This window comes from Hyaena hyaena, unplaced genomic scaffold, assembly GCF_003009895.1.
Source record: "Hyaena hyaena isolate Hyena2069 unplaced genomic scaffold, ASM300989v1 scaffold_75, whole genome shotgun sequence".
In the NCBI taxonomy this organism is placed as follows: Eukaryota; Metazoa; Chordata; class Mammalia; order Carnivora; family Hyaenidae; genus Hyaena; species Hyaena hyaena.
Genome location: NW_024080707.1, coordinates 1,619,118 through 1,632,331, shown reverse-complemented (window position 1 = coordinate 1,632,331; position 13,214 = coordinate 1,619,118). Strand labels below are relative to the sequence as shown.

The 13,214-nt window shown below is 36.8% G+C and overlaps 1 protein-coding gene across 1 annotated transcript in view; it reads right to left on the bottom strand.

Annotated features, from left to right (window-relative positions):
• RAVER2 (ribonucleoprotein, PTB binding 2) overlaps positions 1-13,214 on the bottom strand; it is an 87,649-nt gene that overhangs the window by 44,946 nt on the left and 29,489 nt on the right. The window contains exon 5 of the mRNA XM_039233415.1: positions 4,253-4,379. Coding sequence (XP_039089346.1) covers positions 4,253-4,379 — 127 coding nt within the window. The remainder of the gene's footprint in view (positions 1-4,252; positions 4,380-13,214) is intronic.

Here is a 13,214-nt window from a genome sequence, read left to right as displayed (position 1 = left end):
TAAATTGGACTTTGCCAAAATCATAAATTTTGCTTTTCAAAGGACACTGTTAAGAAAATAAAGGAAAACTTACAAAGTGAAAGAAAATGTCTGCAAACCCATACATACAACAGTGGACTTGTATCTAGAATAAAGAATACTTACAACTTAATAAGAAAGACAACCCAATTTTAAAATGCGCAAAAAATTTAAAATGATATGACAAAAAGATATGAAGATGACTAATTAGCATATTAAAAGATGTTCAAAATCATTAGTCAAAAGGAATAGTCAAAATCACTGTGAGATACTCCACAGAAAGGCTAAAATTAGAGGAGGAACACATCAAGTGTGGTGAGAGTATTAAGCAAACTGGGGCCCTACATAATTAATGGGTGAGAATGCAAAGAGGTTTAACCACAAAGGAAAACAGATGGGAGAGTTCCTTATAACTTAAACCTATATCTACCACATGTCTCAGCCATTCCACAGCTACATATTTAGCGGAGAGAAATAAAAGTCTACAGAAAGACTAACATACAGATGTTCACAGAAATTTTATTTGTAATGATCCCAAACTAGAAGTAACCTAAATGTTCATCAACAACTCAATAGATACGCAAATCTATTCCATTCATGGAATGGAATACTGCTCCATTAAAAAGAAAAAAAACTGATACATGAAACAACATGAATGAGTCTCAAAAAAATAATTTTATTTAATTCTGTTTATATAAATTTCTGTGTGATTCCATTTATATCAACTTCTGGAAAATACAAACTATAGTGACAGAGATCAAATCAGCAGTTTCTTAGGGATGGAGGAGAAGGAGATTGCAAAAGGAAATTTTTGAGAGTTATAAATATGTTCATTATTTTGATCATGGTGATATACATATGGGTGTACACTTATATCAAAAATTATGTATACAATGGTTTTATACATATGTCAACTTATACATTTTTATAGTCTAAATATGTGTAGATTAATATGCAATTATACCTCAATAAAGCTGTTAAAAATACAAGTTAGACTATAAGTGATTGCATACTAGTTAAAATTTAAAAGGGACACACCCATATATAGAGAAAGAAGTCTCAAATATTTACATTGTATTTCCAAAATGGGTTAAAAGGTCTGGGTTGAAGACAAAAGGTCAGTATGGTCAGAGTAACAGAACATAAATTGGGTCTGGGAGGAAAATTAAGCTAACGGAAGTGTGCAGATGAGACAGAAGAGGCAGACAAGAGTAGCTGGGCATTTATAGGCCAGGCCATTTGTGAGTAAGAAGGTATGTACAGGTTGTGGAACAAAGATACAGAGGAAGGGGACTGATCTGTAAATAAATATTTAAGTTCCTTTCATTATAAATAACAGTTCTGTTTTAGGTGCATGAGATGAGTAAGACATAAATCTTTGCAGTTACGGAACTTACATTTTAGTGGGAGACACAAGCTAAAACCAAGAAAATATGTGTGAGTTATTTGAGAAATGAAACAATGAGAAGGAAGAAGAGCAAGGGTATAAATATAAATATATATACTACTTAATATAAACATAATTATAAGGAATTATAATTCTTAGTTTGCTCAGAGCCCTCTGTGAAGAGCTGAAAATACAGTAAGGGATAGAGTTAAGATATACTAAAGGACACAGTAAAGGAAATACAAGTGGAACTTATGATTAACAAGACACTTCATCTTTCCTAACCACCATGAAACTTTCCATACATCCTCCAGAAGGTTTGCACATGTTCAAGTGACGTAAATTAATCCTCTTCCCTTGCCACTCCACACAAAGGAAAAAAGCAAGTTTGGTGAAAGAATTTCTCCATCAGTGTAATATTGAAACATTCTATTTCAAAACTGTGAAACTAGCCCTAAAATAAGCATAACTTATTTCTTGGCCGTACATCAATCTGAGTAGAAAAGCAGAGTAGAGAATTATATTTTTAGATGAAAAGAAGAGACAAAAACTAATATTGAAGAGGACTTACTAAAGAGAGCCCAGAGTCCAAAGGTATGGACAATACTTTCTAAAAGACCCAAGAACATGATATACTTCCTTCAAACACTAATACAATCTTGGGCTACATTAAGAGGAGCAGAATGATCACAGGAGGCAAATCCCAGCATATTCTGTGCTGACCAAAACCCATTTACAGGGTATGTTCATGTCCATGTACACCTTGTTCTGGACAACCCAGAAAATCTAGACTATTATCTATGAGAGAGCAACTAGCTGGGGAAGCTTGGGACATGTTATGGAAAGCCAAACATAAAACAGTAGTCTCCAAAGAAGTTAATGAGGTATAGAAAAAAAAATACTAGAACTCTTGTTCACGTTAACTCTCACCTTCAAATAAAAATATTACGCTTTATCATTTCTTAATATACAGGCCAACAAGGATGCATTTATATAACTGGCACATAACTGATACATATACATGGGCCTCTGCTCAAAATTTATTTTACTGATAGAGCTGCACATTCAAAAAATAAATAAATTTTAAGACGACGACAGACCTGGAGAAGAGAAGACAGGGAAAACCAAAAATGACTAAGGTTTCATGGTAGTTGTCTTTTCAAATACTACTAGAAGTCCTTTCTTAAGGAAGAAGGAAGAGATTTATTCTGTGTTTCTTCAGAGGAAGAACTAGAATAAGTGGCTAAAATTACAAGGATTACTAATATTTAAAAAAACAAAACTTCTAGTAATTAAATCTGTCAAATTAGGGAATATGTTGCCTTGGGAAATAATGAGCTTCTCATGCTTTAAGTTATCAAGACATGAAAAAAACTACTTCTATACCATTAAAATTGTAGAAGAGATATCTGATTATATAACAGGCTAACTCAGAAAAACCTCTAAAGTTGCCTACACACAAATAATTGATGATTATGGGACATATTTATTACTCTGAATATTGCTGTACAATAAAAAATTTAACTAGTTTTTGTCCTTGGTTCCTAGAAGGAAAACTATATCCTTAGTATCTTCTGAGTGCTACAAGTATTTTTGTTATGCTAATGAGGTGACTCAGGGTGGGCCCTTACGTGGGGACTGATCTTGTCAAAAACACCAACTATGTGATTTAGGGGGTTGGGGCTCTGGGTCATGTGATATCAGTGGGACCTCTGGATCTCCAGAGAGAGGAGGGAAACTGGAGACTGAGTTCGGTAACGCTCTTCATGCCTTCATGAGGAAACTCCAATAAAAACTCTGGATGCCAGAGTTCCTTCAGTAGAGATCTCTAGCCGGTGAACACACTGATGTGCTGGGAGGGTAATGTGCTCTGACTCCACAGGAAAAGATCATAAAAGCTCTGCAGTCAGGGCCCTCCTAGGCCTAGGTATAAGAGGATTTTCTTTTGGTTGTTTCTGAGTTGTAGCCTTTATAATAAAACTGTAATCATAAGTATAGTGCTTTCCTAAGTTCTATGAAGTGTTCTAGCAAATCATCAAACCTGAGGTGGTCCTCGGAAGCCCCAAGTTTGTAGCCAGCTTGTCAGAAGTACAAATGGCTTGAGGACCCCCTGAACTTACAACTGGTGTGTAAAGGAGAGGCAGACCTGTTGGTGACTAAGCTCTTAACTTCTGGGGTCTGTGCGAACCCTCGGCAGTTAGTGCCAGAACTGAACCGCAGTCCATTAGTTGGTGTGAGACCAGTTGGGGTTGAAACAAACATAATGTATTTAAACATTTTTGGGCTAAACTTTAGTACTGAATTCACTCCATAATGCTAAAGAATACATTTTATGTACATACAGTTGTGCACTTCAAAAGGTAAGTTCTTATTAAAGGAGGAATACTAAATAGATATTTAATATATAACAATGTTATAAAGGTTTCCACAATGCTTTTGTCATTTTCTACAAAGTAAAACTAGTTTTCAACAAAAACAGTAAGAGCAAAAAGGAAATATAACAGTAGCATTTTTGAACAAAGCAATTCTAAACACATTATTTAGAAAAGTCTCATATCCTCTGTTGATACAGCTCATAACAATGTAGCATGTTAATTACCTGGTCTTTAAATTCCTGCAATTAGAAGCTAAACTGGTTTTAATATTTAATATTTATTAAAGGTAAAACAAATCAGAAAACACATAAGCAGGTTGTATCAAAACAGTCAAAACATAGTATCACCTCACACCGTCAATTAAAATTCATTGACAAATCCTAGAAAAATATTTTTGGACAAATTTAAATGTGTTTTTCATGTAAAACGCACAAGGTGACTTTTATATTTAATCAGTGTCCATGGCGCTTACCTGGTTTAACAGCTCGCCCACAGAGCTGGGGTTGTAGAAGGACTTGTAACAGGGCAGGGTTGTTTAAACTTTTCATAATTTGTACAGGATTTGGCTCTGGAAGTAAGCCTTTTTGACTACTGTGCATCTTCAATAAATACAGAAACAGGAAATATTACAACAAGGATAAGTACAAAAGATGAAATTTTAAAGGCTTTCATCCAGAAATTCCCATTCATTTGATCTTTTTTAATGATAAAAACAAATTGCTTTACATGATACATTCTTTATATATTCTACCACAATTTCTAGTTACAATGTTAAGGTATAAACTATATACACTGTACAGCATATACTAAAATCCTCATAAAATGTCTCAGTGAAATACAAATTGGCTCTAAGAGGACTAACGATTTAGAAAGATAAAAACAATTTAGTTAACTAAATCTCTTCATACAAGTAGAAAGATGCCAAGGATATCTGAATATATTTACAGAGAGATAACCTGTCGATGCAGTATGAATACCTTATACTACAGAAGAGCCTTCCTATAATGTTTATCCAAAGCATAATAATGTGGGTTGCCTTACGAATAAAAATTTTCTTATAATAAAGGTCCTTATTAAGTTAACCTTCTGATACAAAGCTAACTGGACTCACATACATATAAGTCAGGAGCTTCCTAAACATCTGAAATTGTTTTCAGTTTTAAAAACCAACCTGATAGATGAGAATACTAATATAAGGTTAGCATATAAACTTAGTTCATAAACATAAAAAACTATAAACTTCTAGTCATGAAAAAAATGGAGAACTGACAATGCACCTGGAATCCCTCTCTCAACCCAGATGCTGTGAAAGTAGAGGGGCAGGGTGGCAAATTTGAGAATGGGACACAAAACCTGTGAGAAATCCCTGGCGAGAGAGCAGGCAGCAGGTCCCAGTGCGGAGGCAGCCATCAACAAAGAGCCTGAGACAGCCTGGACCTACAGCCAGTTTGGGGAAGGACTGCTTACTTGTGCAACTATGTTGCTGCCTCCACACTGCCCTCTAGAGGTCAGGGCTTTCTTGGCCAGCACAAGGAGGGGAAAACAGCAGCATCAATTTAGTGACAGCCACAGGACCAATGAATGAAGAGTTTCTCAAAGGTGCAGGGCTGCCTGGTTGAAGTGGGGAAAGGGTTGCAGCCAAGGACAGATAGTAAAGGCAGAGGTTCTCTGCCTAGCTCCTCACCTGCCTTCCCTAAACCCTGGCTAAGATGAACAGGCTTTAGCTCTCCCCGTCCATCCTCTACTCCCTCAACCGCTAAACACACATACAGGGAAGCAGATACCTTCCCAGGGAAATACGTATTCACAGAACACAACAACTAGATATGTGGAGAGAATGGAGCCCCTAAAAATTATAAGTAACAAACTATATGAGACACCTGTAAGAAACAAGCCAGAATTAATGGCTAGGAAATAAGAATGCTGCATAGTAAAAGACATAACAAATATCCTTAAAAAACCATTTTTATCAGTAACGTGAATCAAGGAGAAGCAGTTACAAACAAGAATCAATTTGAAATAGTGGGTATGAAAAATAAACATGTTAAAAAAAGAGAAAAGCGGCCCTCACCACATACTTAGCATTATTCTAAGCACTTTACATGGATTGTTTCACTTAGTTTTCTAAAACAACTCTACTGAGTTGGTACTGTTATCACGATTCTATAGACTAGGAAACTGAAGAAACTCATACACAGCAATACTCTTAACCTCTATCTTGTGCTTGAACAGATAGGTTAAATAGTAGAATGTGTGTTGCTGAAAAACAAAACAGTGACTGGAAAGATCAGTTCAAAGAACGCTCCCAGAAGACATCAGAAAAGGATAAAGAAGTGGAAAATGCAAACAAACAAAACAAAACATGGAAATAAGAAATGCAAATAAAACAAAAGAGGCAAAGCAAGGCAATGAAGAGGCTAGATGTGTCAACCTGTATAAAACAGGAGTCCCTGAAGGAGAAGAATACAGAATGGGATCTTTGAAGAAATAATGGCTGAGAACTGCCTGTCATCAAAGAAAAATTAAAGAGCACACAATGAAAAGGGTTCACAGTGTTCAGGATATGATGCATAAGAAAAAAAAAAAACACCTAGTCACATTTGTGGATATGAAATTTAAGAGTATCAAAGACAAAAATGCTAAAAGCTTCCAGTGAGAAAGAATGTGTTTCCAAAGGGAATGGGAAAGGAATGTCATCTCCCTCAAAGCATTAACATTGGATTTAAGAAGGCAACAAATTAGTATTTTCAAAGGGTTAAAGGAAGAAATTTGAATCTAGATTTTTATAGTTTTATATTCAGCTAAGCTATTACCTAAATATGTGAAAGAAAAATACTCCCAACTATACAAATTCTCAAAAGCTTTTTTTTTTTTTTACCACATTAATACCGTCTCTGAAAAATCACAGAAGATGCAGCAAATGCAAGACAATATTACATGATATGTGTAAATAAACATATATACGAGCATAGTTAATTTCAATCTTGCATACAAAACCTACTACCATCGGGGGAAATATTTAAGGCAATCCTAAAATAAATATATAGATAACAATATGGTGGTAGGTGGGACAGGAGGAAGGAAGTAGGATGGAGATAAGAATGAGTTAAGTGGCTCACTACTGTTATTCGACATAGTACTGGAAGTCTTAGCCTCAGAAATCAGACAACACAAAGGAATAAAAGGCATCATCTTGGCCAGGCAGAGGTCAAACTTTCACGCTTCACAGATGACATGGTACTCTATACAGAAACCCCAAAACATTCCACCAAGAAACTGCTAGAACTGATCCATGAACACAGCAAAGTTGCAGGATATAAAACCATTGCACAGAAATTGGTGGCATTCCTATACACCGATAATGAAGTAACAGAGAAATCAAGGAGTTGATCCCATTTACAATTGCACCAAAAACCAGAAGATACCTAGGAATAAATCTAACTAAAGAGGTGAAAAACCTATACACTGAAAACTAATGAAAGAAATTGAAGACCCCAAAAAATAGAAAAATATTCCATACTCCTGGATAGGAAAAACAAATATTGTTAAAATGTCAACACTACCCAAAGCAATCTACATATTCAATGCAATCCCTATCAAAATAACACCAGCATTCTTCACAGAGCTAGAAAAAACAATCCTAAAATTTGTATGGAAACACAAGGACCCCGAAAAGCCAAAGCAATCTTGAAAATCTTGAAAAAGAAAACCAAAGCTGGAGGTATCACAATCCCATACTTCAAGCTGTATCACAAAGCTATAATCAAGACAGTACAGTACTGGCACAAAAACAGACACTCAGATCAATGGAACAGAATAGAGAACCCAGAAATGGACCCACAAATGTATGGGCAACTAATCTTTGACAAAGCAGGAAAGAATATCCAATGGAATAGTCTCTTCAGCAAGTGGTACTGGGAAAACTGGACAGCGACATGCAAAAAAAAAAATGAACGTGGACCACTTTCTTACACCATACACAAAAGTAAACTCAGAATGGATGAAAGACCTAAGTGTAAGACAGGAAGCCATCAAAATCCTAGAGGAGAAAGCAGGCAAAAACCTTTTGACCTCAGCCACAGCAACTTCTTATTCAACACATCTCTGGAGGCAAGGGAAACTAAACCAAAAGTGAACTATTGGGATCTCATCAAAATAAAAAGCTTCTTCAGGGTGAAGGAAACAATCAGCAAAAATAAAAGACAACTGATGGAATAGAAGATACTTGCAGATGACATATCAGATAAAGGGTAGTATCCAAAATCTACAAAGTACTTATCAAACTCAATATCCAAGAAACAAATAATCCAGTGAAGAAATGGGCAAAAGACATGAATAGACACTTCTCCAAAGAAGACATCCAGATGACCAATCGATACATGAAAAAATGTTCAACATCACTCATCATCAGGGAAATGTCAGAATAGTTTTAGAAATTTTTTTTAATGTTTATTTCTGAAAGAGAGAGAGAGAGAGAATGAGAGAGAGAGACAGACAGACAGACAGACAACGTGAGTAGGGGAAGGTCAGAGAAAGAGGGAGACACAGAATCCGAAACAGGCTCCAGGCTCTGCGCTAGCTGTCGGCACAGAACCCGACGCGGGGCTCGAACCCGTGAACCGTGAGATCATGACCTGAGCTGAAGTCGGATGCTTAACCAACTGAGCCACCCAGGCATCCCAGTTTTTGAAAATTTTTAAGTGAACATAAAGTGAAAAACAAAAATCAAGCTTTGAGTATAAAAGGAAATCATAAAATAATTTTAAACATTTATAATCTGAAATTTATGACATTGTTTAGAATTGTTGAATCACTATATTGTATTCCTGAAACTAAAATAACACTGTCTATTAACTAAAATAAAAATAAAAACTTAAAGGAGTGCCTGGGTGGCTTAGTCGGTTAAGCGTCCGACTTTTGCTTAGGTCATGATCTCGCGGTTCGTGGGTTCGAGCCCCGTGTCGGGCTCTGTGCTGACTGCCAGCTCAGAGCCTGGAGCCTATTTCGGAGTCTGTATCTCCCTCTCTTTCTGACCCTCCCCTGCTCACGCTGTCTCTCTCTCTCTCTACTAGAAATAAATAAAAAATATTTAAAAAATAAATAAATAAAAACTCAAAAAAGCCAAAATGAAATTAGTGACACATAGCATTAGTTAAAAAGAAACTTGCTTTAAATAGATTCATCAGAAAACAACCAAGATTGAAAATAAAGGTGCTAAGTACTGATAGCAATAAAGACAGAGGAGAAAGAGTAAGCCTGAAAAAGAAAAAAACAAGGATATTATAAAGATAAGGGCAGACACTGTGGAAAACAGTACATAGGTTCCTCAAAAAAATTAAAAACAGTATTACCATATGATCCAGTAATTTCTCTACTGGATATTTACTCAAAGAATATAAAAACACTAATTTAAAAAGATACATGCACTCCTATGTTTATTGCAGCATAATTTAACAACAGCCAGGATATGGAAGTAGTCTAAGTGTCCATTGATAGATTAATGGATACAGAAGAGATGATACACACACACACACACACATAAAGGAACAGTACTCAGCCAAAAAAAGACTGAAATCTTGCCATTTGCAACCACGTGGGTGGATCTAAAGCTAAGTGAAATAAATCAGAGAAAGACGAATACCTAATAATTTCATTCAAATGTGGAATTTAAGATACAAAACAAAGAGAAAAAGAAAACTAAGAAACAGACTCTTAACTATAGAGAACAGATGGTTCCCAGAGGGGAAGGTGGGGCGGGGCGGGGTGGGGGTGGGGGGTGGGGTGGGGATTCGGCGAAGTAGGTGAAGGGGATTAAGAGTACACTTATCATGATGAGCACTAAGTAATGTACAAAATTACTGAATCACTATACTGCACACCTGACACTAATAAAGCATTATGTTACCTTTACTGGAATTAAAATTTAAAAAGGGCAGAAATAAGCGAAAGATAGAAGTAACAAACACAAGAAAAGCTGTTTCTCTAAAAAGATAAAACATGGAAATCTTATGCAACACTGATCAAAGAGAAAAAAGTTATATATGTAAATAGATAAAATAGACAATGAAAATGAGAACAGTAGGAGCACCTAAGTGGCTCAGTCGGTTAAGTGTCTGACTCTTGATTTTGGTTCAGGTCATGATCTCACTGTTCATGAAACCAAGCCCTGCACTGGGCCCTGTGCTGACAGTGTAGAACCTGCTTGGGATTCTCTCTCTCTCTCTCTCTCTCTCTCTCTCTCTCTCTCTAATAAATTTTTAAAAAATGAGAACAGCAGAGAAAACAAATTTTAAAAATAATATTATAAATGACTATGTGCCAATAATTTTGAAAAATTAGCCGAAATGGATGACTCTGTGGAATATAATCAAATGCCACATATGGCATAGAGACAAAAATAAAACCAAAATATCTAAACATCCGTAGAAGGAACTTTAGTGGTAACCAACGATCTTCCTCTGTATGAGTTTCCAGGAGTAGGTCTATATGATTTTACAGACAAGATTTCTCAAATTTTCAAACAGGCAAGCCCTAATTTTATATGAGTTGATCTATGAAAGAGCAAAAAAAGGGGAGCAGGAGCAAAAACTGTTTAAATCAGTTAATGAGGTCAGTATTCCCTTAATTCAGAAATAAACAACAGGGGGTACCTGGGTGGCTCTGTCAGTCAAGTGTCTGACTTTGGCTCGAGTCATGATCTCCCGGTTGGTGGGTTCTAGCCCTGTGTTGGGCTCTGTGCTGACAGCTCAGAGCCTGGAGCCTGCTTCAGATTCTGTGTCTCCCTCTCTCTTTGACCCTCCCTGCTCACGAAATAAATAAAAACCATTAAAAAAATAAATGGCACAAAAAATTTTAAGCATTGTCACTTGTGAGCACACATGCACAATAAAATATTATCCAATCAAATCAAACAATGTATTGGCAAAAATATTATCAATTAGAGTTTATAACACAAGGATGGTTTACATTTTTTTAATGTTTTTTATTGAATTGAACTATTTATATAACATCTCGAGGATGGTTTAACATTAGAAAATCAGTGTGATTCAGCACATTAAAGAATTTAGGGAGAAATCATAGGATTATCTCAATAGTTACAGAAATACTCTGATAAATTTTAGTACCTATTTATGATTCTTTTTAATTTTTATTTAAATAATTTTTTAACATTTATTTATTTGAGAGAGAGAACGAGAATGAGTGGGGGAGGGGCAGAGAGAGAGGGAGAAACAAAATCTGAAGCAGGCTGCAGGCTCTGAGCTGTCAGCACAGAGCCTGACTCAGGACTCAAGCTCATGAACCACAAGATCATGACCTGAGGTGAAGTCAGATGCTTAACCAACTGATCCACCCAGGCGCCCTGTGACTTTTTTTAAATCTCAGGAAATTTGATAAAGTATATGTACCAGGAACCTGTAGAAAGCATCAATGCAAATGCATTACTTTTAAGATCAAGAAACGTTTACGGTTTCTCATTATAACTGATATCCAATCATGAAGGGCCCTGCATGCCATGCAAAGGAATCTGAACTTCAGACATTAAAGAATATTTTTTTTAAATATTTTTTACTTATTTCTAGGAGAGAGAGAGAGACAGCGTGAGCAGGGGAGGGTCAAAGAGAGAGGGAGATACAGACTCTGAAATTGGCTCCAGGCTCTGAGCTGGCAGTCAGCACAGAGCCCGACGCGGGGCTCAAACCCATGAACCACGAGATCATGACCTAAGCGAAAGTCGGACGTTTAACCAACTAAGCCACCCAGGCGCCCCCAGACATTAAAGAATATTAAATAAGAGGATGACACAATCTGATCTGAGGATGGAAAAGATCACTCCTGAGACCTGGTGGAAGATGGATTACAGTGGTGACCACACAGAGGGTTATTCTCATCACCAAGGTGAGAAAAGATGAGATCCTGAGTACAGTAACAAAGATGTTGACAAGTCTCAAGGATTTAAGAAATGTTGGAGCATGCAACTGAAAGGATTTGCTAATATTTTTGACATTTAGATTTGAGCAACAGATGAGGGAAACCAATCATGATTAACTGAGTTCTTTGTTCAGATAATTTTAGTTTGGGTGAAATGGTGCCACATACAGAACACAGAATTGTACATGTATGTCACATATTTGTAGTGGCATCAAGCCACCTAGAGGTGTGTTCTCCTGGTGCAAGTGGGTGACTGGATGTATTCAGAGTTGTAACCTCCGCAAATCCAATCCCACATTATAGAACACAGAAAAACAAGTTTCAGAGAAAAGAGTTTTGTTTTGGAAATCTTAAAATTGAACTATTTATATAACATGAAGGTAGACTGTTAATAATCATTTGGAAATACATATTTAGTGCTGAGGGAAAGTTGGTTCAAAAATGTATGCTTATAAGTCATTACCGATAGGCAATAATCGGGGCCATTGGAATATACACAAAGAAGTGAGAAAGCCGAATATGAAGTCTAATGATAGCAGCCATCGGGGAAAAAGAAGAAAGGGAAGGAATGGTTAGGAAGAAAAATAATGGTGGGGTAGAATTCAAGATGGTGGAGACTTTTAAAGAGACTAAGCAATAAGACGCTGAATAGTGCCTATTCAATTTGAATACTAAGAAATATCTATTAACCTTAATGGGAACAGATTCACTTGAATAGCTGAGGTAGAAACCATAGTATCAGGCTGAGACAGAATGGGAAATGAAGAAATGGGAAATGACAGCAAGTAGGGGCTAATTGTTCAAGAGGCTCCAGTTGTGAAGGAAGAACAATACAAAAGCCAGTTTCTAGAGAGAAATTTTAAAGGAAAGGATCTGAGCATGTTTACAAGAAGATGGGATGGAGCTAGTGGAGCAAGCAGTGAAAAACTGTAGAAGGGTAAGAATCAAGACCCTTGAAGACGGGAGACATGGTCATGAGCCCCTGTGTTGGCAGGAGGAGGCACAGCTCTTCCTCCAAGAGAGCAGGGATATTTGTCCACAGATGAATCAGAAATATCTCTGGCATTTCCTAGCGTGGAGTGGGTGCCTGGTAGGTACTTGTGGAATGAATGCTACTGAAGAGAAACGGAAGTGAAAACTGGGGACACATTTGCTGGGGCAGTATGAGAAGAGTTGAATGAATGACCAGCACACGACCTTTGTATTTCTAGAAAGTAGGAGCCATGACCATCTGATAGAAAGGGCTAAGGCAGCAACAGAGCTTAAGGTTTCAGGTAGTTGCTGTAGAAAATGGAGAAGAGAGGCTGATGAGAGATGTGAAGCTAAAGTTTTTCTGGAGACCAGCCATAAACGCAGGACACACTTATCTAGTAGCACCAAACTACCAAGGTGTTTGTTTTTCTTCAAAAGGACACAGGTGCCCTGGCCGCAGAAGTAGGTGACTGGATGAATTCAGAATTGTAAACTCGGCACCTCTGATCCAACACAGACCATTTAATCAGAGG